The sequence below is a fragment of the Podarcis melisellensis genome, assembly GCF_964234715.1.
Source record: "Podarcis melisellensis genome assembly, chromosome: 15".
Lineage (NCBI taxonomy): Eukaryota > Metazoa > Chordata > Lepidosauria > Squamata > Lacertidae > Podarcis > Podarcis melisellensis.
The window spans coordinates 5115936-5143121 of record NC_138532.1 but is presented as its reverse complement, the minus strand read 5'-3'; the positions used below and the strand labels follow the sequence as shown (position 1 = coordinate 5143121).

The 27186-nt window shown below is 42.4% G+C and overlaps 1 protein-coding gene across 4 annotated transcripts in view; it reads left to right on the top strand.

Annotated features, from left to right (window-relative positions):
- The window catches only part of LRRTM4 (leucine rich repeat transmembrane neuronal 4), a 407607-nt gene that overhangs the window by 204717 nt on the left and 175704 nt on the right, over window positions 1–27186 (top strand). For 2 of the 4 annotated variants that reach the window (XR_014163348.1, XM_081890969.1), the window contains exon 3: window positions 14127–14186. The exons of the other annotated variants lie outside the window; for them this stretch is intronic. Coding sequence is in view for 1 of the 2 variants with exons in the window: in XM_081890969.1 (XP_081747095.1) it covers window positions 14127–14186 (60 nt within the window). In the remaining variant the exon portion in view is untranslated. The remainder of the gene's footprint in view (window positions 1–14126; window positions 14187–27186) is intronic. 4 annotated transcript variants of the gene reach the window in all.

The following is a 27186-nucleotide window of genomic DNA, read 5'->3' as shown; positions in this document are numbered from 1 at the left end:
GACCATTTCTTCATATTGATTGGTTTTATAACTGAGTTTTAAAAAGAGGGCAGTTTTAAACTGGTCAGGTTAGCAATCTCAGGTTAAATAAAGGAGAGGTAATTTTCATGTCTAAAGTAATGTACTGACAAGAAATCAATCTCCTTTCTGTAATAAAATTAGCCAGATCCCCACACTCATTATTTTTCACAGCTGAAGATTGTCTTATCTAAGTAAGAGCCGTTTTATGGCCTATTTTTTTTTAAAAAAAAATACTGTAAACCAGCATGAAACATTTTTGGGGGGTGGGAGAGAATTATATTTTTTTTATTTTTTAAAAAACCTATTTAAAAGCTCTCCTAAACCTTGAATGACTTGCATACGCTTTAACCCAGATGAGCATTGTGAAGAGCTTTTGAAAGACAAGTAATTACTTATTAGCTGTAATACTTGTCAGTGAGAACAATGTCTACAGCTCACCTGGCATAGTTCAGCTAAATGAATTACAACTGAGAACAGAATTAAATACCTGGAAATCTATTCGCCAAGAGCATCACTATTTAGCCTTTTACTTCTATATTCATTAGTTTTCTTTAGACACAGTGTCGGATTCTATCTCTGTTGGAGTTTCCTTATGGTTTTTGCTGTTTGCTATGAGATTTGCGTGGACAGGCGGAGTCCCCAGATCCTGCGCGGTCCCCCCGTCATGTGGAATAACGACTCAAGACAACGTGCTATGGGATTAAATTGGCCACAACTTTATTAAATTTCAAATGTGGGTAGACCTTGGCTCAGGCATTGGGCGTTCTCCCTCCCCAGTCCCCAGCCGGGGACCTAGGGAGCATCAGGGTTATCCAGTGTGTGTGGGGGGGGATGGGCCGGCTCTGGAGAACATATGTTCAAGCAGAGATAGCCGCCCCCGCAACACCGCCGCCGCAGGGGAGAGCAATGACGACCTTCCGGCGTACGGTCAAAGCCTCCCTTCAGAAACCCCTTTAACGGGGAACCCTGGTATCGCCGCCGCAAAGAGGAAGATGGACAAAAGGATTCCGCACAAGGCCTGATACTGCCAAAGTTGTGACGTTTTGCTACGGGAAAGGTGAAACCTGCCAATGCAGGGAAATTCCTTTCTGGCCCTTTAACAGCGACCTTAACGTAGCAGCGCCCGCATACCTGTGAAGAAAATTAACTTGCAAAACATGTGAGGAAAATTAACCTGCAACATAAGACATTGACTGAGGGTGGGTAGGGTGGGAGAAGCTCTGGAGCCAAGTGAGAATTCCCAGGTAAGATCCTCCCTCCTTTGTGTGGGCAGGTAATCCCTCCCCTACCTGGCCTGGTCTCCTTGGCAACTCTTTCCCCCAGGTGGGATTGGACAACTGACTGAGGTAGGCGGAGACCTCCAGGTATCCCACCTGAGGGAAGGCATAGCCTAGCCTATGCTGTTGGAGCCGCTCCAGGTCTAGGGGCTGCACGCGTCCACGCAAAGGGCGCCCCCCGTTTTAAGTGGGGAGCGGTCATTCTCCCCCTGCCCATATGTGTGTGTGTGTGTGTGTGTGTGTGTGTGTGAGAGAGAGAGAGAGAGAGAGAGAGAGAGAGAGAGAGAGAGAACATATGAATATGACAGGGAACTTGTAATACTTCAACATTTGGAGGACCACATCTTTCATCACCCTTAACCATTGGCCATTCCTAACAGACACACAGCTTTATTGTGGTCCATGGACCCCAAATACACAGTAAAGGTAAAGGGACCCCTGACCATTAGGTCCAGTCGTGACTGACTCTGGGGTTGCGGCACTCATCTCGCTTTATTGGCCGAGGGAGCTGGCGTACGGCTTCCAGGTCATGTGGCCAGCGTGACTAAGCCACTTCTGACGAACTAGAGCAGCGCACGGAAACACCGTTTACCTTCCTGCCGGAGCGGTACTTATTTATCTACTTGCACTTTGACGTGCTTTCGAACTGCTAGGTTGGCAGGAGCAGGAACCAAGCAACGGGAGCTCACCCCGTCATGGGGATTCGAACCGCCGACCTTCTGATCAGCAAGTCCTAGGCTCTGTGGTTTAACCCACAGCGCCACCTGCATCCCTTGAATACACAGTACAACAATACACAGTACAAGAATAGTAAATACCAACAGTTATTAAGGTGTAAAATCGGCCATGCTAGCCAACAGAGGAGCTTTAGCCTGTACATACTGATTTCTGATTTTTACTGCCACCGAGAGGAATTTTGCTACAGCCAATGTAACAGTATCAAACTTATCCTCCAGGAGAACCTGGCATAAAATGAGTCAGCAATTCTAGGTTGTTCTGTTAGTATTGGATTGATTAGATGCTAACTAACCTGTTTATACAGACTACAATGCAATAAAATATGTTCCATACCTTCAACATGGGCACAGCCTATCTTGGTATGGGACACCAGCAAATTTCCCCCGCAGCACTTCATAAAGGAAAACATTTAATCTGGCTTTAGGAAACAGACGGCGGTAGTTAGGTATGGTCAAATTCTTAAGGTAGGGAGATAACAAAAAAAAACCTCAACCTTCTAGGTATCGGATTCCAGACACAGATGGGCCACTGGTCACATGTGAGCAAGATCATAAATCACTAAAGGCAATATCCCAAAACCTCTTTCACAGTTTTGAGGGCAGTATCATACCCCAGGTGGGTATGAAAAGATGGTGAAAGAGGCCTTATGCACCATGGTTTTTGACCAGAAGCTGATGTATTCCACATTTATCACATGAGTACACCATTCCCAAGGCCATACACCAGACCCAAGGCACTCCACCAGGCCTTAATTGAAAGTGGGCATTCACCAGTTTCCAACAGAAGTATTAAGTTAAGGACCTGAAGTAAGGACCTATAAGCTTTGATTGAAATGTATCAAGCTTTGGAAAAGAGCCCTTGTACCAAACGTTGACAGCATATAAGAGTTTTGATGCAGATTTCACCTGTGCATGAAATAAACGGAGAATTGCCAGTTTGCTTGCCTCCTCTATTTGGGAAGTAACCAAACAATGGGTGCTCCAAGATTTTGTCTTGTGAAATGTAAGTCCTAAATACTGTAAGCTGATCTGGTAGCATATGCTTTTAAGACCAGGCCTTAAGTGCATTCAGACCAGCTAGAGCTTCCAGGTCAGGTCCCACATACAGCACATTGTAATGACTACGCCTTGAGCTTACAAATAGAAAAAGCACCATGGTCAGGCTATCTCTGTCTAAAATCAACCACACTACAAGACCCATCTCACTTCTTCGTTCTAGAGTGTTGAGTGCAATATGTCATCCCAGGGAGAGCAGAAGCTGTAGAAATTATCTCAATCCTCTTATAAATTTCCTCACCTCCCTGCTCCAACTTCCAAAATAATAATGGACTTGGCCCTGTGATAAATTAAGGACACCATCATGTTCTTCCCATGTGCAGACTCCATGTATTAACATCTCCACAGAATATTTCTGGTGTCCTCGATCCTGGAGAGTTAAATGAGGTCACATCTATTAACCTAGGAGAAGACAGATCCAAGAAACAGGAGCTGTGGAATCCATTTCCTACCCAGTGTGTTAATTCCAATGGCAGCATCAGTGCTTTTTTTTTCTTTAAAAAATGTTTAGGGGAACTCTCATTTTCCCATTCATATTGAAATACTCTCCCCTCAATGAGGCCAAACTTAGATTCACAAAATGTTTAGAGGTATGCATATCCCTGTGTACCCTCAGAAAAAAAGCACTGGGCAGCATTATGTATTGAATGAGATGTCGTGTGTCGACCAGGACACACTCTCAATAGTTAAATGCTGCTTTTGTCACCGGGGACAAAAATGCACTCTTTAAATCATGAGGGTAATTAATTTTCCTGACAAGCTTTCAAAGTGCTCGATTGAGATTTTAGGCATCATATATATGACTTGACAGTTTGCATTTGCTCAGGTTATCCCCTCCCCACTTTCTTCCCTGGAGGTACCAGAAGAAGATGGAAGCCCTACTAAACTGCATTGTTAATAATCTGTTCAGATTCTTACAAACTCCAAGAAATGGTTTATGGCTTTAAATGTTTGTGTGTGTTTCTTTTTTGGCATCTGTACTTCAAACAGAATCCTGCAACTTTAAGGTCTGAAAAGTTATTGTTTTTATTATTTCTAGAGTGGTAGCTATGTTTCTTCTCTTGCAGCAAAATCAATTAAAATGGCCTATGGCACTGTAAGGGCTAAAAACTGTATGAACAAAGCAAGGATTAAAGGAGTTCTACCAACTTTCATACCTTGCTAGTGTATTTGGGGCCTCTGGTCCCTCATTTATGTATCTAATAGAGTCAAACCTGCCTTGATTAAAGGTGCCTTGTCTTGATATCCCTCTGTATAAATGAACTTTTTGCATTAGCTTTCCTGATAATAATAATAATAATAATAATAATAATAATAATAATAATAATAATAATGTATTTATAAATTATTATTATTATTATTATTATTATTATTATTATTATTATTATTAATTTGTTTATTTATACCCTGCCCATCTGGCTGAGTTTCCCCAGCCACTCTGGGCGGCTCCCAATCAAGTATTAAAAACAGTACAGTGTTAAATATTAAAAACTTCCCTGAACAGGGCTACCTTCAGATGTCTTTTAAAGATAGGATAGCTGCTTATTTCCTTCACATCTGATGGGAGGGCGTTCCACAGGGTGGGCGCCACTACCGAGAAGACCCCCTGCCTGGTTCCCTGTAACCTCACTTCTCGCAATGAGGGAACTGCCAGAAGGCCCTCGGCGCTGGATCTCAGTGTCCGGGCTGAACGATGGGGGTGGAGACGCTCCTTCAGGTATACAGGACCGAGGCCGTGATATTGCCAGATACCAGAAAAGTTAATGTCAGAGTGGAATTTGTCTATTCCCACTTCCTCTGGGTTGTAGCCATGTGTGCAGGTACTGTATGTGAGCTGTGATTAAGATGATAAAGATTCTGGAATCTAGCCTTGCAAGTAATGATTGAGGGAGATGGGTATGTTTAACCTGGAGTAGAGAAGACTAAGAGGTGATATGATAGCCATCTTCAAATGTCTAAAGAACTGTCACATGGAAGATAGAGCAATCTTCCTTTCTGCTTCACCTGAACCAAAGGACTCAAGTTACAAGAATCCATTGGATCTGCTTGGTGGGAGCTGCAGTGCAACAACGTCGGGGGGGGCACATCTTCCCCATCCCTATTTTAAATAATGCATTTTGAGGCGGCATATATCAAAGTAGCACTGTGATTTGAGAGAGTTTTGGGATCGAGCAAAAGTGTACTGCTAATACTGTAAGATAACCTAATAAAAGTGACTTACTTAACAAGAACAGAGTAATTAGGCTGTGTCATTTAGGGTGTGTTTTTTTTAGCCATAAAAATTGGTTGCTATTTTTCAAATGTTCCATTATTAATTAAGCAGATGACAACAATTCTTCCTCTCTAAGGAGTAGAGAGGGAAATTGCATGATGAAAATGTGCTCATCAGAAGGACAAAGTCTCTCTAAATAGTACCATCCAGGCTATCTTTAAAGCAGGATCTTCTTGACCTAAATAAGGACATTGACAAAGTTGAACAAGGTTTGTCAACTCTCGCTGTCAGTGAATCTCTTTTTGGCTGATGGAAGGCCTGCTCTCCTGATGGTGATACATTACTTCAACACCCCTTCCACAAAGTGCTGTGATTGGAGATCCTTGGAAAAACAATTCATTCTAATTAGAAGTCAAACCTGTCAATCACAAAAGAGTTATCCCTCCCTTCTCTCCCCAAGCTTGGGGAGAAACACTGTCTGCAGTATTTTGTTTTTAGAACATACAGATCAGCCTAAAGCACTTCAGAAATCCCCATTTCAGTTTGGAGCAATTCAGAGAGATGCAGCTTAAGCACATACTAGTCCAAACCTGTCTGAAGTGGCCTCAATTCAGACCTTCATTTGTGAATCATCCAAATTATATGCACACTCCTGTATGGCTTTTCTAGTTGGTATTAGAGTAGAATCAAGCTTTTTTGCTCTCCAGAATACTGCTCTTCCAAATGAGTGGAAGGAAATGTTTCCATTCCCTTCTCCTCCTCTCATGATAATAATTTCATGCTAATGGCAATATTAGGCCCATTTATCCATCAGTACAAATGAATTGAGCCAGCAAATCCAGTTTGTGTCAGAGGACTTCAAACATAGGTTAGCTTTGTCAAAAAATCTGGGAGAAATCAGCTCGTGGTGTCAATATTACCTCTAAAAGGACCGTGTAAACTGGTTCAAGAGCCAGTTTGTGCAATCAGAGAAGTCACTGGTTGAATGTTATGGTCTCTTTAAAAACTGGAATTGTTTTCTCAGGCCGCCTCTGGTGTTTAGGAGAGTTAGTTCAGTTGCTGGTTTCGGGATTTATTTATTTATTTTATCAATGGGAAGGGTAAGAAAAGGAAGTGATTTCCATTCTGCCCTGTCTTCATCGCAATCAGCTGTTTCCATTTCACTTCAGTTCTACTTCCAATAAAAACTATGTAACGCAAGTTTCAAATTTAATGTAATTAATTACGTAATTATTTCCACACCACTCATTTGGATGGTGTCAAATGTCAAAACAATGTTCTTTAAAAAGGCTTTGTGTATAGGGTTGAGTTTTTTAAAAAGGGGAAATTGTGAATGAATAGCAAATGCATATCCTTGCTTGATTTCCATTATGGAACTGCAGTGGAAACCACAAACAGTGCCAGTTTCGTTTTCAAATAGAATTCTCCAAAATCCCTGAATTATGGATTGTGTGTGTATGTGTGTGTGTGTGCGTGCGCGTGTGTACGTTTGTTTGCTATTTCTGAATTTTTTTAAATCCGTAGCATCTTACGATACTTGTGAGCCACTTAGGTATTTTCCTTTACCAAGAGTTAAGTGGTCTATCCATTATCTAAGCAAATAAATAAAATGTGGTAAAGCATCAGCCAGAGTCTGTCCTGCTATGTGGTGCAGGTAGGGACAGGAACGGGTGTTCAGATGTATCACCAACACAAGATTAACAACCACACACTTAAGCTTCTGTGCTGTACTGAAAAAAAGAGCGGGGGGAGTGCATGTCTAAGTAGAAGGCTAAGCAGACTCCTTCCTCTCCACATCAAGGTTTTTATGTGTCTTTAATGTTATTTGTTTAGCTGTTAAAATAAATGCATTACACAATATAAAAAGGCAAGTCTTTAAAGCCTAAAGGCTTACATTCTAAGTGAAGCTGAGACACAAGAGAGAAGGGGGAGTGAATACAGGAGGGGAGAATATATATGTTGTAGCAGGCCCCGGGAAAAGGCTGATGGCTGAATGCCAAACCAGAATAAAAGTCCTTTCATTGATCTCCTGCTCCATAGCAGTTGATGGTGAAAGTCTAGGTTGTGAGAGGGCAGAGGAGGGAGAGAAAGGACTGTAGATGACTTCAGAAGCTGGCTGTTGTTAGAAGCAGGCAATGGGAAGCTGTTTTATACCAAGTTAGACCAAGTAATCTAGCTCACTATTGTTTGCTGTCTTTCCCAGTCCTACCTGGAATGAACCTGCATGTAAAGCTGTTGCAGCCCTTTCCCGATTAATGCCCCAAACCATTTTGAAGAAGAAGGGGAATTTTATAGCCCTAGTCATAGAGACAGGGCAAGGTGTTCATCTTGTCACCTAGATAATGAAGATGCAGTCCAGAGAGAAGTCTTCATAACACTTTACTGAGGAAACTGACGAAAACAGTGTATAATTTGAGGAGAAAGGAAAAACAGATTTGTATTTTTAGGCCTCGTACACAGGAGGGATACATTCTACAAAACATACTGAGGAAAACTGCCTTCAAAACTACACACCCAATCATGGCACCCCTGCTACCTTAGCAAACTCTGCCTGGTTACTAAGCAACACCTCCACCCGTTCTGCTCTTGGCTAGTTGACTTTAACAGTAACAAAATTAACCCTTGAGTTGTACACTGAATGATCTCTGCTGTTCTAATTCCAACACATCAGAATAAACAATGCCAAGTAACTTAGCTTAGAATTCCCTTTCAGAGCTTCCTGGAGATAACATGGAATGGACCTAGAACCCTCTGCTTACCTAGTAGATGCTGCACCACTGAGCTATGGCTTCATATGCATCCCCCACACAACTTTTCAATCGCAAAGTTTTTAAAAGCAGGACAAACATGCATAAAATTGTGTGGGAGGAAAAGCTACTGGGGAGGGGAAATGGCAGGTTTACAAAGGGTTAAATGCTTCCCTGCTACTTCTCCAGTTTTGCTTGCTGATTGGAAGTGGCTTTTCTATGTCTAAAGGGGCCATCAGGCAAGTGTGAAATGTGTTTAGGCGTTTCATGTAGTCTGAGCCTCAGGCCCATATTTCTCTGACTGTTTTCCATGGGTGAGGGGGGATAGCAGGAGAACCATTGATTCATCTGACAATCGGGCTCCTTTTGTGCTGGCTACTACCTCCCTCTAATTCCCACTTAAAATCCAATTGCAATTTAAGAATGAAGCATTTTGACTACAATTGGATGAGTGTTTTAATTAGAGATAAGAGATGCAGCCTGCTGATATCAGCTGTAGATAGCCTGCTTGCTTTAGAATGCCTCCCACTGACACGTAATACATCATCTGGGCTGCATCAGCAAGATTAGTTTATAACCTAAAAAAGAAAAGAAAGCAGATTGGTTGAAGGAGGCTATATCTGCAATTAAATAGAACACGCAATGCCTATGAACTGTGGGATGATGATTGGAGAGAGAGTGTATTTCTGTGATGAATGAAACTGTGACTTTAAAGGCATGATACTGTAAAATGAGATGTTAACATTTTTTCATGGATTGGTGGGTGGGTCGGTGCTTGCTTGCTTCTCCAAGAAGGTGCATTTTGTTGCTCGTGAGGGTGGTGGAAATAACTCAGATGGACACTGGTGTTGGGTGAAAATCAGGCCACAGCTTTACTGAATAAATATCAGATTGGCAATGGCAGTAAGGTGAGGATCATTTTCTCATTCTACGCAACCTTTGCTGATGGAATGACACTCCATTGGCGGTTCAGAATCACCCAAACCTTCACCATAGGAGCATACTGTCCTACTGTTACTATTTTCCCGGGACTGCCACAAAAACCACCAAGCAATCACGATATCTTAATTTGTCCTGCAAATCTCTGAATTGTGACAAAATCCTCATGGAATCTAGCACAACAAAGCATTTCACTGTGGGAAAGGCAAAAAAAACAAAAACAAAACCAAGGGCCAATTGAATTTGGGAGGGGAAAAATCATTTCTGACTTTGTCAGCTAGAGACCCAAAAAGCCCAATCAGCCCCCAGCATGGAGGGTGGGTCAGTGGGTGGGAATCTTGTGGGGCAAAATGAGCCTGAACTCCCATGGGCAAGGCATATTAAAACCTCAAACTCTCCTCCCTCTCATGAGATCTAGTGTGTGTACATAGCAGACTGAAACTTGAACTAGACGTGTACAGAACTTCCCATCAAAAAGTAACCTTGGCATGTTCAGGGCATTTCATTTGTAACAGCAAATATCCCCCTGCTCCTTTCTCTCTCCAAAGATAAGGTTTAATGAGCTGTGCCAGGTTAGTTCAGATCCTAGCACTCAGTGCTCTTTTTACATAAAAAGAGATGCCAGAACTCACCATGAACAGCTCTCTTATAATGGCAGTGGTGACCACCTGAGAGGTGTCAGAACCACGTTCCACATGTTCCGACTGAAAATAAAGCCCTGCTAGCACTTATGCTCATTCTTCCTTCCTTCATTAAAGAACGAATCCTCCCTCCTTTTTTTGCAATAGTGCATATGTGCCTATGTATACATTATTTCCCTTGCACATGAGGGGGAGACTCTAAGAGACAGTTTTGATGATGAAGTGAGAAGTTGTTTAATGGTGCATAGCTCTCCATTAAAGCAGTGACTGGCTGGGTGATGGGCTAGGGCTGAAACTTGCGCATCATCTGAACTGGGGTTGTCACCTGATTACGGACCTCTTAGTTGATTCATCATTTGAATCCTCACAGGATTGATGGATCAATTATATTTGCATATGAGTCAAAACATGACTTCTGAAGCAAAATACATGCCTTACAAATAGGAGCGAAATAGGGATGGGTTGTTGTTGGTTAAAATGTGCTCTCTAAATCAGTGGCATAGCGTGGGTTGTCAGCACCTGGGGCAAGGCAAGTAATTTGCGCCCCCTAACCCGTGGATTTGCGCCCCCCAACCCGTGGATTTGCGCCCCCTAACCCGTGGATTTGCGCCCTCTAACCCTAACCCCCAGATGTTGCGCCCGGTGCGGCTGGCCCCCCCTGCACCCCCCACACTACGCCACTGCTCTAAATAAGGAAACTGTTGTTCTCATGTCCTGCTCGTGGGCTTCTCATGGGGGCACCCGGTTGGTCGCTGTGAGAACAGGATGCTGGACTTGATGGGCCGTTGGCCTTATCCAACAAGGCTCATCTTATGCTCTTAGTGTGTTGCAGGTAGAAAGCAGGAGCTACAAGTGAATGCAAGCAAAAGGCTCTGTATGAAGTAAGCCGCAAACTACATCACAAAATACAGTGGTACCTCGGGTTACAATCGCTTCAGGTTACAAACGCTTCAGGTTACAGATTCCGTTAACCCAGAAATAGTATCTCAAGTTAAGAACTTTGCTTCAGGATGAGAACAGAAATCGCATGATGGTGGCATGGCGGTAGCGGGAGGCCCCATTAGCTAAAGTGGTGCCTCAGGTTAAGAACAGTTTCAGGTTAAGAACGGACCTCCAGAACGAATTAAGTTCTTAACCTGAGGTACCACTGTAAAAGCACAGAATGCAGGCATAGATAGTACAATGGGACTATTGTAGGGTAGGAAGAGGAGCAGCTTACCTAGTGAGGCACAGCTGCCATACTAGATTTCAGGCAAGTATGTCACCTGCCACTTCCCAGGAGAGGGATGAGGAGTTAGTGTAGTGTGGACACACTATTGAAGCCAGTTCAGTTCTCCCACCATTTTCCCACACCACTCCAAGCTCTCCACTTCCTCTTCCGTCCCCATAACCAACAGCAACACACTTGGAAGATATTGATATTGATTTATGTAACATTTGATAATGTTATTGATAATGTAACATTTTTTAATGTAACTGTATTTTGTAATATTTTATTTAAGTTGTCTGTTGTTGCTTCAGTTTTCTGTGTACTACTTAGAGGTATTTTTAATAAGGGCTGCAGAAATTAAATAAGCAATCAAAGAAGCTAGTGATGAAGCTCTGTCCCACTGATGTGGAGGGCCCATGTTCACACATATCTACCATTGTAAGGTCTGAACTGGAGGTGGCAGGCCATGAATGAGACTTTGTGGTTTACTGAAGATGTTGAATCAGTTATGGCAGCTGTGAAAAAGGTGAATGCCATACTAAGGATCATTAGGAAAGGGGTAAAAATAAAATTCCATATATCATAATGCTGTGATGTGACCACACTTGGAATATTGTGTAGAGTTCTGGTTGCCTTACCTAAAAAATAATATGGTAGTTGGAAAAAAGTTCAGGAAAGGGCAACCCAAACATTCAAGGAGATGGGGCAGCTCCTCACTTTTTGAGAAAAGGATAAGAGGTGTATAGAATGTGTACAGTGGTACCTTGGTTCTCAAACTTAATCCGTTCCGGAAGTCCATTCCAAAATCAAAGCATTCCAAAACCAAGGCGCACTTTCCCATCAAAAGCAATGCAAAATGGATTAATCTGTTCCAGGCTTTTAAGAACAACCCCTAAAATAGCAATTTAACATGAATTTTACTGTCTAACAAGACCATTGATCCATAAAATGAAAGCAATAAGCAAAGTACTGCAGTCAGCTACAATCAATCAATCAGTAGCTGAACTGGGTTCTACACAGTCACACACAAAAAGAGACAAACCCACCTCAGCGTAACACTCAAAACTGAAGTGTGGCACTCAAAATGGAGCATGTTCGGCTTTTGGGAAAAGTTTGCAAACCTGAACACTGACTTCTGGGTTTGCAGTGTTTGGGTTCCAAGTTGCTTGAGTACCAAGGTGTTTGAGAACCAAGCTACCACTGTACAGAACAATGCATCATGTGGGGAACATCACATAATAGTAGTAGTCAGGGCCATCCCATATGAGAAGATTCAAGACAAATGAAATAAAGTACCTCTTTAAACGGTGCATAGTTAAACTATGGGATTCACTCTCATAAGAAACAGTGATGACCATCAAGATAAATGACCGTTAGCTTTGTGCCAGCATCCACAGTTTTTCCATAGGCAAGGATGGGGAGTGTTCCTCCCTCCCAGGCCGAAGGCAGCATTTTGTTGTGGGAAACCATCCAGGGGCCACATTCCAGTGATGGGTAGGACCAGAGGCAAAAATGGATGGAGCAAGAAATGTGACCTTACTTCCATACCATGCACAGTATTCCAGCCATACAAGTATCAGTGGGGGTCTGGGATCGCTCAGTTGGTAGAGCTCGAAACTCTTAATCTCAGAGTCATGGATTTGAGTCCTACCTATGGGACCGCCTCTCCCAGTATGCCCCACGGAGAGCCTCAAGGTCCATAAATAGCAACACCCTAGTGGTCCCGGGCCCTAAAGAAGTTAGATTAGCTTCAGCCAGAGCCAGGGCCTTTTCAACTCTGGCCTTGCAGGATCTGATTTCTTTCCGCAGGGCCTGTAAGACAGAGTTGTTCCGCCTGGCCTTTGGCTTGGAGCCAATTTGATTCCCTCCCCCTCTTTCTTTTTTTCTTTTTCCTTTCTCCTCCTGTGATGAGGCTGCATTTTAATATTTTAATGTTTCAATATTTTAATTGTTGTATTTTAATCTTGTTTTTAAGTTGTATTCATTCAACTTGTTTTTATTATTGCTTGTTAGCTGCCCTGAGCCCAGCCTTGGCTGGGGAGGGCAGGGTATAAATAAAAAATTATTATTATTATTATTATTATTATTATTATTATTATTATTATTATTTTGTGTAAAAAGATTCCTGCACTCCAGGTGGCTGGACTAGATGACCCTCATGGTCCCTACATACGTAGAGAGGCCTGAATAGTTGAATTTGGCCCCCAATTTCACATGCCATTTTTTTTCTGTAAAACTTACTTTAAAAAATTTAAAAAGGAATTTGATCTTTGCGAATTCCTATATGAAATGACTTGAATGGTATCTAATGCGTAGATCAGAACTTGGCTGCCTGCTAGATTTCACACTTCTCTTTGATTGTTGCAACATAGTTCTTTACAGTTTGAACATAGCAAAATACATATTTGAGTACATGTTCTGAGAGAAAATACAATTTGGAAGAGTATTTTTTTTTTTAAAAAAAGCTCAGATTAATGAGGGGAATGGAACAGAAAAATATGTTTAAATAAGTGTAAGTGAAAAGGATTAGAAATTGACATACTTACCCATCCCTGTGCCTAATAGTTCATATTTTTGTCACCTACAGTTACCATAAAAAAAATCGATCACATTGAATATTGCTTTTACATTGTGCAAGGAATAAAGAACCCTGGTAATTAGAGACACTATTTAAAATTATTTGCAAAAGTTCTCAGCACAATCTACCACCATCCTCCTATATCTTGGAACGCAAGTAGACTGTGGATGTTACACCGAGGAAGACTTGAGGCCAATGGGTCTTCCTGTGATGCAGTAGTAAAAATGGCCCTTCAGCTCCCATCAACCCCACCTACACTGGCCAGTGAACAGGAATGATGGGAGTTGTAACCCAACAACATATGGTGGCAACTTGTTGGCTTGCGAGACAAACCTGGGTTTCCCATTTAAGGCAATGGCTGGGTTTGCTGGAAGAGCAGGGGGAAAGAACTCAGTGAGTGGTACTCAGAGTAGACCCACTGAACTTAACAAGCATGATTAAATTTCAATAATTTCAGGTGTTTTACTCTGAGTAAAATACCACCCATTTTGTGCACTTGGTGGGGAGGAGAACTAATTTTTTTATTTGCTAGAGACAAAAACTGCTGAGCTGCTAGTGAGGTGTTTGTTAATGATGATCTTGGCAAATGATTGTTTAATATATATTATATTTGCAAATGATGGTGAATGTCTTGTACCTAGATGGACTGCAGAGTTTGAACGAATAATAATAGAGCTGTATATTGTTTCCTTGCCATTATCTTCTCAGCTCTCCGGAGAAGTCCTGTTTCAAAAAGGAATTGTCATGGATGATTGTGCAGTGAATAAGGTAGGAATTAATTCTATAGCTGAGGCACTCTCTTATTATTATTATTCCTTATTGTTATTTCATAGGCCACCTGAGGGTCATGTTTGGGATGACCTTGTGTTGTTTACCTGGATGATTTCCCCCCACATCTTTTTGCTGTAATAAACATAAGCAACATACTGTAGATCAAAGCCATGATTACCTTAAGAGAGCGTGCATACAACCCACAACTTCCCTCATTTAGTTCAACTAGCAAACATTCTTGAGGATTAGTTGTGCTTTTACTGTCAATTTTCAGAACCATTTCCTTTTGTTTGTTGCAATAACAGCAAAGACGAAAGACAGCAAAACTAAATGATTCAGGATAATTCCATATATGAATATTTCTCCTTGACTTCAGGGTCAGCCTTTAATATTCTAAAGATAATATAATGGCTTGCTTCTATCTTGCTGCCTTGTGCATACATTCATCACCATGGTTTCTCCACTTGATTAGGCAAAATGAATTCCCTCGGCTCAAAAGAATATCGAGTCAGTATGCACAATATGATTTGCACAATACAACAGAAAGGGAAGATGTGCGATCAAAGGGGCTTTCTGCACTTACCAGTGATATAGTTGCTGTTTGAGCCAAGGTTTTTAAAGGTGAATTTGTAGCAGATTGTCTGCACCTTTGATCATATGTCACCGCTTTTAGAGAGTGATCGTGGGATTTTCATTTTCATACTAATGGCGGTTGTGCCGGAACTGGAAGAAAATTCATGGCTGTGGTCTCGCTGCACACACCCTACAAAGCCTCATGTTCCTCCAGCCAATAAATGTCAGTTATGAGCATGTGCACAGGGGTAGCCCTTTGTGACTCTTAAAAATGTGCATTTGAATTCTGGAATTCTAATTTCGTGGGAATGTCATATACCCTCTTGAGTGGAGCGTGAATTTGCCACACACTCCATGCCTACAAGAAGAGGAGAGGCGGTTTGGTCTGGGGTTGAGCATGCTGTGGTGCAAGGACGCCAATTAGCCAATGATGGAAAAGATGGAGACCAGGCTACTTAAGCTGTCTCTGTCCCACACTCTTCCTTTGTTTGACACCTGTCCTTCCTCCCTACAGTGTGTGCTTCGCTAGTCACTTTATTTACGGTTGAGTAGGATTTTGGGTTTGGGACTTCTCTTTGTAGCCTACTTCACACTGTTGAGAGTTGTCTGTGGCTGGAGTGGTATTTGTTTGTTTATTATTTGACTCATTTGGCATTTAGTCTGAAGTTTTAAGTAATTGTTAATTGAATACTAGAAACATTATTTGTTTTGGGGCCTAGCAGGCACACCAGGGCAAGTTTGTGGTGTGCTTGCCGGATTCACACATAAAGTGCATGCTGCAGGGAGAGAAATGTCTTCTAATCCTTGCCATGTGGCCACAGTATGTGGCTGTAAAAATGTCCAGGACATATAATTTTCCCCATTAGCTGCAAATCACGGGCCCGGATAAATTTAATTTAGTTAAATATGTTTAAATCGGTTTGTTGCAGATCCCCTGATTTGTTATATTTAATAAATACAGTCTGCTTCTAAAGTTATTGCCTCGATGTTTCTTTGGTGTGATGGCAAAGAGAAACTAAATGTCTGTCTGAGCTATTGCAAACCTGGTTAAGATGATGAAATTTAGTCTGCAGTCAGTGATTGCTGTCATGAGCAGTACTCCCTTGCAATGTTTCAGAGGATACTGGGCCATCACTTGGTCAGGGGTTGGTTACAAACTTTTCCTCATCTGAATAGCTGCTTCCCCTATTTCTATTCTTGTTTTAGTTTTTAGTTTTTTCCAGACTGCTGCATACATGAGACTTGATTCAGTTTTCAGCCCCGTCCCCTGCTTAAGCTATCTTTGTGCACCAGCACATATACACTTTGGTTAAAACAGCGCAAACGGGAATCTTACTGATATTGTGCTGCTTGCAATCAAAACCTGGTTCTGTGTGTGAAGGGCTATCTGAAACAAGTCCAGTTTTAAGATCAATTTAACATCAGAAGGGAGAGCAGGGCCTTGAAGGTGCTCCTCAGCAGTTAACAAGTGGGCAGCAGACTGAGCAGGAACACAGATTACCTAGGCCACAGTCTTGCTCCCTCAGAGGTGTGGTATACAGTATTCCATTTTTGTTTAAATTCCAGGCATCATTTTGAAATTTGCACTTGCACATATACAGTAGCCCTTAAACATTATATGCAGATACCAAGTTCCCTCTTTGCTTTGTTCCTTTTTGGTAATGCATAAGTGGTTGCCCTGGGAACCATTGGCACTGTGGCTCTTCAGACCAAGGGCTGCCCTCACTCATGGTCAATTTTCCCAGCACCCACATACCAGCAGCGGGTGGGGCAGAAGGAACCCACTATGCTACTCAGGAACAGTAGTCTATGGTCCAACCACCCAGAGGTCAGACACAACTCTCCATCCAGGCAAGACAGAGTAATTATTACAGTCAATGAGAAATTCCAGTCAGACAAAATAACTGGAGGAAGGTACAAAGCAGACGTATTTAAGAGGTGTGGCTTTGGGAGGAGAAAAGTCCTGAGAGGCAGATGGAGAGGCCCATGGGGCTACATTTGGACACTAGATCAGAGCCCCCCCCCCAAAAAAAACACACTTTGAGACTTTTACTAGCCCCTCCGCTCTTGGAATGAGCCTCCGGTTTTGCTTCACCCTCAAATATTTTCAATACAAAATTCTCATCCGGAAACCTTGAGCCCAGCTGCATGTTGGATTTGCTCTCCCTGGATCAGGGAACTTGTAATTGTATTGTTCCTGTATTATGTGATTTTAGTCAATATCAGTGTGGTTCCCCCTCCCCTCTTCTCCTGCCTAGGAGGATATGCATTAAACATCACCTGCCTAGCAAAGTCCTGTACATCAAAACAGTAACTCTGAATCATTCTGAAATGTCACTAAATGTTAACCTGACTCTTGTGTAAGGTCCTATGGGGAAAAGATACAAGGTGTCTGGAGCCGATCTGCCTTTTGATGAATGGACTAAAGCATCTTTTGTTTCTTTGCTCTTGGGAGAATTGCCCTGTATTGTCTATATTGTACCATTTATTCTGAAGTATGAATTTCAGAGGTACCTGGTTGTAACATATGTATCTCTTCACTGAAGGGTGTGGCCTAATGCAGCCCTCATTAGATTGGCTAATGTGATTTAAAGGTAAAGGGACCCCTGACCGTTAGGTCCAGTTGCGGATGACTCTGGGGTTGCGTGCTCATCTCACTCTATAGGCCAAGGGAGCCGGTGTTTCTCCGCAGACAGCTTCCAGGTCATGTGGCCAGCAGGACTAAGCCGCTTCTGGCAAACCAGAGCAGCGCATGGAAACGCCGTTTACCTTCCCGCCAGAGCGATACCTATTTATCTACTTGCACTTTGACGTGCTTTCGAACTGCTAGATTGGCAGGATCAGGGACCGAGCAATGGGAGGTCGCCCCGCCGACCTTCCGATTGGCAAGCCCAAGAGGCTCTGTGGTTTAGACCACAGCGCCACCCGCATCCCAATGTGCTTTTACACTCATGCAAAAAACGTGCAGTTTTTACACCGCATTCAGACTTATTGTATTAGGTGGTAACTGAAGTTTATCAATTAAGTAATTAAATTACTTGTTAGATCCCGCCCTTCCTCCAAAAAAGGAGGCTAGTATTGATCGAACATAGAAAACTGAAATAAAACAATAGTCAAAACCAATATATAATAAAAAAATGTAGCTTTCAGCCATTGGTTAGGATATAAAATTCTCCTCTGCCTGTCCCCAGCTATGTGCCAAAGGCCTGTATATAAATACAGATTTTAAGATGCCACCTGGATAAAACAAACCACATGGGTGATAATCAGATCTCCAAAGGAATGAAATTTATTAACTGGGGTACCACCACCGAGGAAGCAATTTAGTTTGAAATGACTAATAACAGAATGATTATTATAGATATTGGAGAATTCCAATGGAAACAGAAAAGGATGTGGAAATTGCTGAAGATCATTTGTTCATCTGTGGTCAGGAACAGAAAACAGTCAAATGAATATGCTTGATGTTGCTTTTTAAGCCCACAAATGATACATATTTCATCACATTTAAAAATAGTTTAGGGTGTTCCCTTTGAAATGAATGTAAGTTATGCAACTTACATTGAAAAGCAGACATCAGGGTGAATAATGTAGTATTTGATGGAAACTGAACTGCAGCGGAATGGATACAGCACTTATTTTAATGAATATCATTACATACCTTTGGCAGCTGGTGCATTGTGGTGCCTAAATTATAGAGGAGGGAACTTGTGACCCTTCAGATGTTGTAAATAATGTTTTTATTCAGTGCTTCTATTTAAAATTTATTTTCCACCGAAAAGAGCTATTGAATTTGTACACATTAGCATGCATAACCCCCAGCATCACATAGATCAAGGATGTGAAATATTGAGGCCCTTCCTCTGCTGTTGGATTCCAACTCCTAATAATAATAATAATGTGACCATCATCTTGTGACCTGGGGGTGGGAAAAACAGAAGATGGGAGGATGCACTTGGGAACCCACTAATGACATTTAAGAAATGGATTTCAAAAGGGCAAAGCAGTAGTGATTGATGAACCTCTCCACAGCTAGATTCAAATTGGTGAAACAATTATTACTGGAGAACACTTGATTGCACAGCTCCCTTTCCCCCACCAAAGTAGCATAAATTTCTGGTGTTCATCCACAGTTCCCTTAAGCTTAAAAACAATAAACAAAAAAGAATCCTTCAGAGGTGTTTGTGACTAGTCTCATGGACTTGGAAACGCTAAAGGCAGTAACCAGTGCCAAAGCTCCATTAGCCACTAGTATTTACACTTGTGCAATGGAACCTCCCCCCATCTTCCCCCCATGCCCCCTCCCCAAATCTGCACCTGATGGTTGGGGGAATTAGGGAGTGCACAGGGGATGAAAAAGGGGGCACAAGCCTGGGCAGTGGGTATGGAGGTCCTGGGCTGCCCAGATGACAGGACCCCATTCTCGACCTCACTGATGTGGTCCAAAGAAAAGCAGAGAAGATTCATCCCAAAGAAGTCAACATAAGATTGCACTCTTCCACTAAAAGTAAAATCTGCACATTTACCAGTGCAAATAACTGCAATAACAGGGGTAAATAGCTGCAGGAACTGTCCTGGTGGAGAGAACCATGAAGCATGTGAAAGTGCATACCTCTTATTAAGTAAGTGCTGATCAAATCCAAGGCAATGTCTTATGCGTGGCTCAGACTGTACCAATAAAAGAACAGAGGTGTAGCGGTGCTTCAGCAAACTCTCTTTCTGACTGTGAGTCCTTAATCCCACCCCCTTTGATTCTATAAATGAGATGCTACAGAATCTGCGCTTCTTGAACCAATACACAAACTACCCCTTCTAAATTTGCACATTTCTGAATTTTGTGGAGCAGTTCTCCAACCAGACGATGTTTACAAAAAATGCATACATGAAAAGTGTGCATCAAAAGCATTATTTTGATTTTTATTCTTTTTATTATTATTAATTTCTATTCTGCCCTTCATCCAAGGATCCCAAGGCAGTTTACAGTATAAAAACACAAAGATACATACCATGGTAACAAGCAAAAACAATACCCCCAAACACTCACACAGTTTAAAAGGCCACAGATTGTTTAATTAGCCAAAGGTCTGGGAGAAGAAGAATCTTTTTACCTGTCACCTAAAGATATGTAACGAAGATGCCAGGTGAACCTCCCTCATGCTATGAATGAAAATAAGGTGCGAGAAGCATTATTTGAGAGGAAATTGAGTTAAAAAATGTTTGTAGTAATCCAAACAGCACACAAAATTGTGATTATGTGGAGAAATCTGCTCCAACCTGCTCACAATTTTAATGACTTTAAAAAATAAAAATCAGAAGTTGCTGCAGAAATTTGAACTCATTTTTTAAGATCTTGAATGGCAGCCTGATTAGATAATTTTTACTGGAGACATGAACAAATGAGAAAATCCCAAACTGACTAATTTGTCCTTCCCGAAATTGATGCCCAGGGCATTACAATCTCCTTGTTTCTCTAGACATCAACCTTAGTGCTGTGGCTGAGAGGGAGAGTTGACTGCCATTTGAACTCTTTCATGAAGGGAAAATAATGTTTTGACAGTCTCAACCAGACATTGAATCTGTTGAGTGTATTTCCCTCACCTTCTTTCCTTCCTTCCTCATCTCTGTTTCATCGCCTCTCTAGACTGCTGTGACTTTGACCCTTTGCTCTCTTTGCTTACAAGGGGAGCATAAAGAATCTGAAGCACATGAAATCACATAACCACCGATGCATTTATGTAGCTGAACCCTTTTTTATTCAAAGTTGTGTAAACCACTGTATGAACAAGGAAGGCTAAGTGGTGAGTAAAGTGCAGGTACAAAACGGACTGATTTGAACCCATAATTTGAAGTACCAAAGTAAAATCTGACTGGCCTCCCCCTAGTTCTGTTTGCTCCACAAAGCAAACAGCAACAATTTAGACAGCTCACTCCGCCTGCCCAGAACTCCACCTTCTGCCTGCAAAGACACTGGTGGAAGTGCCACCTGCAAATGCCCCCTACCAAAAGATAGCAGCTAGCCCCCCCCCCCAAGTGTGTTTTGAGGGTCGGGAGCATAGCTGTCAACGTTTCCCTTTTTTAAAAGGGAAATTCCCTTATTCCGAATAGGATTCCTTGCAAGAAAAGGAAAAAGTTGACAGCTATGGTCGGGAGATGTTGAATATATTGGATTTCAAGACAATCCCACTGCCACCATGTGGTGAGATTAGGCCTAATCCATGCCCAATCACTGTGCCAGCTGCAGGTTGATTCAGCAATCTTCCTGCTGCCCCATTCTTTCAGTTGGCATGCTTGGTTGTGGCAGTGATGCCATTGTTCCATAACATCCCACTGACTAAGCAGTACACCCTTAGTCTGCCAAAATGTTATTCCAAAGGAACAAGAGTTAAAATGACATGGAATGGTTTGTACATATGTTCATTATTCCTTTTGCTATGAGCTGAAATGAGCATCATGTGTTTTTAAAAGTGTGCCACCAAAAATGCAACAGGTTTCTGAGTGCCTTTCTAGACATGGTAACTTCTGATGCCAGGGGGGTGGGGAGAAGTGTTGGGCTGCCCTGGGCACAGAATCTTTAGAGCCATTCCTTTTACACTTTGGCATGTTAAAATATTGCAACATCACCAAGCCAGCTCCCTGGTCCTTGAACCATGGCGAACAGATGCCTTTGATATTTTCTTGGGAAATAACCTACATAAATCTAGACAGGACAAATGGTCTCTGATCCTGAAAATAACTCTTGACATTATTGGTGTTAGAAACCAGCCTTCCCTTCAGCCTCTGCTCGGGCATCCATCTGGAGCCAGTTAACAGGACCAAATACCCTGCTGTGTGGGCAGGAGGGAGAAACTACAGGTCAGTTTATGGTCACTGCATGAAATAATCTTTAACTTGCTCCAAGACACAAACCATTTGTGTGCAGCAGCTCATTATGCAAATTGGATGATATTTCTTCATGCCATAACAAATGTTGAAAAGAAAACTTGGTGATATAATGGGCAAAATCCGATACACAACACAGAAACATTCTCCACCACCACCCTCATGTTAAGAAGAGCATTGTGGCTTTTAAAATACCAAATAATGCTTAGCAATTTGGAATTAATAGTTTTGAAACATCGTCCCATTATGAACAAGGTCCAAACCCCACCAAATTAATCCCTACTGCTACCGATGGGGCAGAAATTCTGATCACTTTGCATTTCAGTGTAAACCTACCTAACTTGTACGGTGCACATATCACAGCTATCCTCTGAAATATCCAACCCAAAACATAAAAATGCATGTTTTAGGAGAGAAAGTGAAAAACAATGCCTAGATTAGCTAAGTTAACATTAAAATGCATTATATGAGGGAAGATTATTTTCTGGTGAAGCTGGTGATTGGACATGGGGCGTTCTACATGCAAAGCATGTGCAATCCAAATATACATTTCCATCATTAAATATCCTCCATTGTAATAATACATTCATCGACTCTGCTTCTTTCCCTTCCATGGTTCTTTTAATTTTCCCATGATTTCTGCTCATTCTGATAGAACCATTTAGTTCAATTTCTCCCCATTCATATTTCTTTATTATACATTATTATACTGTTGAATTTACCTTAATCCTGCTTGTGTTTTCACTTGTTAACAGCTATTTTCCAAATATTCCACCAAAAAATCCCACTCCTCTTTCTATACTTGACCTTGTTGCTCTCTTATACTGCTAGTTAGGCCTGCTAACTCTGCATATTCTATCATTTTAAGTTGTCATTCCCCCTTCTTAGGGATCCCTCCAACGTTTGCAATCACGTTTTGATAGCACATAAAAACATAGGAAGCAGACTTTGGTTCCTCTAGCTCAGTATTGTCTCCACCAGGCATGGCCAAAATTGGCCCTCCAGATGTTTTGGGACTACAATTCCCATCATCCATGACCACTGGTCCTGTTAGCTAGGGGTGATGGGAGTTGTAGTCCCAAAACATCTGGAGGGCCAAGTTTGGCCATGCCTAGTCTACAAGGGCAGGTGGAAGCTTTCCAGGATTTCAGACACAGGTCTCTTCCAGTCCTACCTGGAGACGTTGGGGACTGGACTTGGGTGGGGCGATGTCAGGTTTTTGACATCGCGGTTTGGCGGTACATCACAATGTTGAAAAGTAGGAACAAGCTGCGTTGGCGAAACCGCTGCCACTCTGACTGGGGGAGCTGAGGCGGTTTTACTGCGGCACCTCATAGGGCCAGGGATGAGGCAACTTGTTCCTGCTGCCAGTCGCAGGGCAGAAGAGGCAGCTCTCCCACTTCAGCGAAGGTAGAGGCAGTCCTGCAGACCAAGCCTGTCAGGCTCTGTCTGCAGGGCTCTCTCTCCACCTTCACACAGGCAGGCAGCTTCTGGAAAGCCAGTATGGTGTAATGGTTAAGAGCAGTGGACTCATAATTTGGTGAACTAGGTTTGCTTCCCCACTCCTCCACATGCAGCTGCTGGGTGACCTTGGGCCAGTCACACTTCTCTGAAGTCTCTCAGCCCCACTCACCTCACAGAGTGTTTGTTGTGGGGGAGGAAGGGAAAGGAGACTGTTAGCCGCTTTGAGAGTCCTTAGGGTAGTGATAAAGTGGGATATCAAGTCCAAACTACTACTACTACTACTACTCCTCCTCCTCCTCCTCCTCCTCCTCCTCCTCTTCTTCTTCTTCTTCTTCTTCACTGCTCTGCTGAGGGGTGCATGGCTTCCTGAGCCTCAGTGGAGCAATTTAACAAAGTGCCCACCCTGCCATGCCCCTCAGTGGAGCAGTTTAAGGAAGCTGCCTGCCTGTGCAGGGAGCCGAGGAAGGAGCAAGCTTCATTGGCACCCAGTGCCTCTCCAAAGCCACTTGTTTCTCCCTCTGCAGTCTGAGGGCCAGAGCATGATGGCGGCTTCACCAGACAGCAGTATATTGTGAGTGAAACCGTCGCCGCTCCTGAGTTTCTTTGCCATCAAGCTGGTTGCAAAGGGATTCAGGAGTGGTGGCGGTTTCACTTTCAATATACTGCTGGGTGAAACCGCCATCGTGTTCTGGCCCTCATACCAGTCCTGGGTGATGTATTGTTACAGATCCAGTCTAGGCCTGGGCGATGTGATCCTTTGCTTGCAAAAGCAGTTGCTGTATTACTGAATCCTTTTGCTTTTCATTAAGCCAGCATCTGACTGAAAACCAATCAATCCCTGTGCCTTGAAAAGAGGCTGCAGAATCCAAACCCTCTTAGGGGCTCTAGAGATCATCACAAACATTATTTTCCCCCAAAGGCAAAAGCCCCTATCGTGTAACAGCTGGTCTGTGCTATGTGTGAAATGAGTTTGTAGATAAACCCAAGAGACCAGCATTGCACCTGGCAGACACTCTCCTAACTGGAATGTACTTCAGGTAGATTCAATTTAAAAGAGTGTATTATTTATACAGATGAACAGCCTGTCCTGACTCCAAGCTTAAGGATAGAGATAATAAAATTCCTTCTCTCATTCACAGTGTCTTTGGACATTAATCGGGAACAGAGATAGTTAATTTCCAATAGTGCAAGAACCTGCACACCTGCAAAATGCCTCCCAGCACCTATATCAGAGTCAGGATTTGCCCCCATTTTCCTTTAAAGATTGATTGGCTGGATATTTGCCTGGGGAAAAATTTGTTCGCTCTGCACTTCCTGTGATTTAAATGCTGCCTTTTTTTTTTTTTTACAGTAGAATTCATTTTGAATATATTGAAGGTAACCCTGAGGAAATGGTGTGGGGGGAAATATCCCAGCATGTTCTGCATTTTCCTAATCAGCTTCGCAGGAATCGTAATATAAGCAGTAGCAGGAAATCTTTAGCTGATTTAGGAACTTGGTGCCTTTCTGAAACTAACGTCTGTCCTGTACATTTCACATTAGCTAATCAGTTCGGTATGGGGAAGCAATATTTAAACGAGCAGAAAATCATTAGATGATTTACAAAATGCTGAAAACACACATTGAGAATATGAGGCTTCTTCTGAAAGAGAAGATGATTTAATTATTCTCTGCTGCTTAAAACATTCATCTTAGTAAAAATTAAAGCACTCATGACAGACAGAAAATTGTCTTCCATGTTAATATTTGCTGAAAATGAACAAATGGCACATTGTCGATTGCTTTCTTTTCTGGTCTTTAAAAAATGTGTTCTCTCCCCCTGCCCCTCCATCCCCTGGGGCGGGGGGGAACACAGTAGTTTTTCAAAGCTAATGAGGAAAAATTCTATAAATCTGCTCATGGTTTATGGTTTAATTTGGGGAAGCCTATATCTTTGTCTTGTAGAATTATTTTCAGACAAACGAGCCTCGAGAAATGATCACAGGCAGTTTCTCCTTCTTGCCACAACAAAGTCAGCTTGGTCAGTCAGGAGAAGCCTTCAGAATCTTTGAAGATTCAGGCTGACTGTAATCTTGGCCCCACTTTCACAGAATAAAGACACTGAGACACAGTAACTGAAACAAGCTATGGGCCACAACTTAATAATCTTATATACCTGATCTGCATCTTAAATATTGAAAGCACACACATTGAATGCAGGCATATATTCTATTGAGTCGCTGGTTGTCAGGGGTCAGCAAGCTTTTTCCGCAGGGGGCCGGTCCACTGTCCCTCAGACCTTGTGTGGGGCTGGACTATTTTTTTGGGGGGTGAACGAATTCCTATGCCCCACAAATAACCCAGAGACACATTTTAAATAAAAGCACACATTCTACTCATGTAAAAACACGCTGATTCCTGGACCGTCCGTGGGCTGGATTTAGAAGGCAATTGGGTCAGATCCAGCGTCCGGGCCTTAGCTGGCCTACCCATGGGTTGGATGATCCCATGATGACTCCAAATATCATATCAGCAAAACATTTCCTCTTCACTGTCCACATACCCTGAAGATGGAATGAGGAAGACCCATCAATGACATCAGCTACTTTGGGATCTTTCAGACTGTCATGGTCTGCAGGTTGACTCCTGCTTCAGGTCCCCTCAAGCTGATAAACCCTGTTGGGTTAGTTTGGAGAAGTCTCCACCTCCCTCTGCACCCACCCATTACTTTGATGCCTCAGGGTACTCACCTTTGTCCTCTGTGCTTTTCCTTCCTACCCTCTAGCAACCTATTTATGCGCTGAATAAGGCCAAACAGATACTGGATCATTAAAACCACATGACCCGACCTGACAAAGCATGCTGATTCCTCTATCATGCTAGGACTCCTGCCAGCCTGGAGGCAATAATCTGATCTGGGTCACAAGCAAGTAGAGCTGCTTCCTGCTGGGTCAGATCACTGGTTCATCTAACTCTTACTGGAAGCAACACCTCAAGGTCTTTTGGAGGAGCTTTCCCTAACCCTCCCCTCTGAGTTCCATTAACTGGAGAGGCCAGAGATCAACCTTCCACAGACATGATGCAAACATAGGAAGCTACCATAGACAGTATTGTAGACACTGACTGACAGAAGTTCTCCAGGGTTTAAGGCAGGGCACATCCCCAGCCCTGCCTGGAGATGCCATGATTTAACATGGGGCCTTCTGCATATAACACATATAAAACTTCACGTCTGAACCATGGCTCTTGCTCTGTCACTGAGCTTTCATTCCAAGATGACAGCTCACCATCACCTGGGAAACCAGAAAGTGCTTTTATCCCCACCCCAGATCTCTCATCTGATATAAGCTTCCAGAGCCTACTTTCCACTGAAGAGGGGAAATATACTGTACTGACTGACCCTCTGTACTGACCCTCCAGTGCCTATGGAAGTCTTTTTAAATCTATCAGGCATTTTAAGCTACATTCGCTTTTATAGTTTTTTTTGTAATGTATCTTTGCAAACCACTTAGAAATTATTGTAGTTAACCAATACATAAATTGTTTACATAAAATAAATAAATGTGGACTGTTTAGGGAGGAATTCAAAAATCTCCACCATTCTGTTTGTAAGGGAAGGGCTGTAAGTCATCAGCTGCAGAGAAAGTGGTGTTATATGATCAAACAAACTGGCATTGAGCCTAGCCATATTTTGAAATCAGTGGAATTTACTTCTAAATAAATGGTTTTAATTATTGATATTTAAGGCGATCACACCAGTAAAACAATGGATGTATAGATAGACATGTATGCACACATCATATGTCCACAGGAGTGAGGAGCAAAAATATCTTTGGCTGCATTGCATTATACTGGCCACATTGTTCAAGTTTTCAATTTGCAAGAGTTCAGCCAAGCTTGCAAGTTTATGAGCTTAGCTGGAGATGGTCGGTCCCATAAAAGCGATCATCCTATCTGTTTTGACATCATCAGATATCATTGCTGTAACAACATTTCAAACAACTTCATCATAAACTTATATGCCCTAATACAGTTATCTCTCTGTCAGGTGTGAAGACTGCAAAGCAGACAGGAATCTCTGTGCTTCCTGTGGAAACATTTC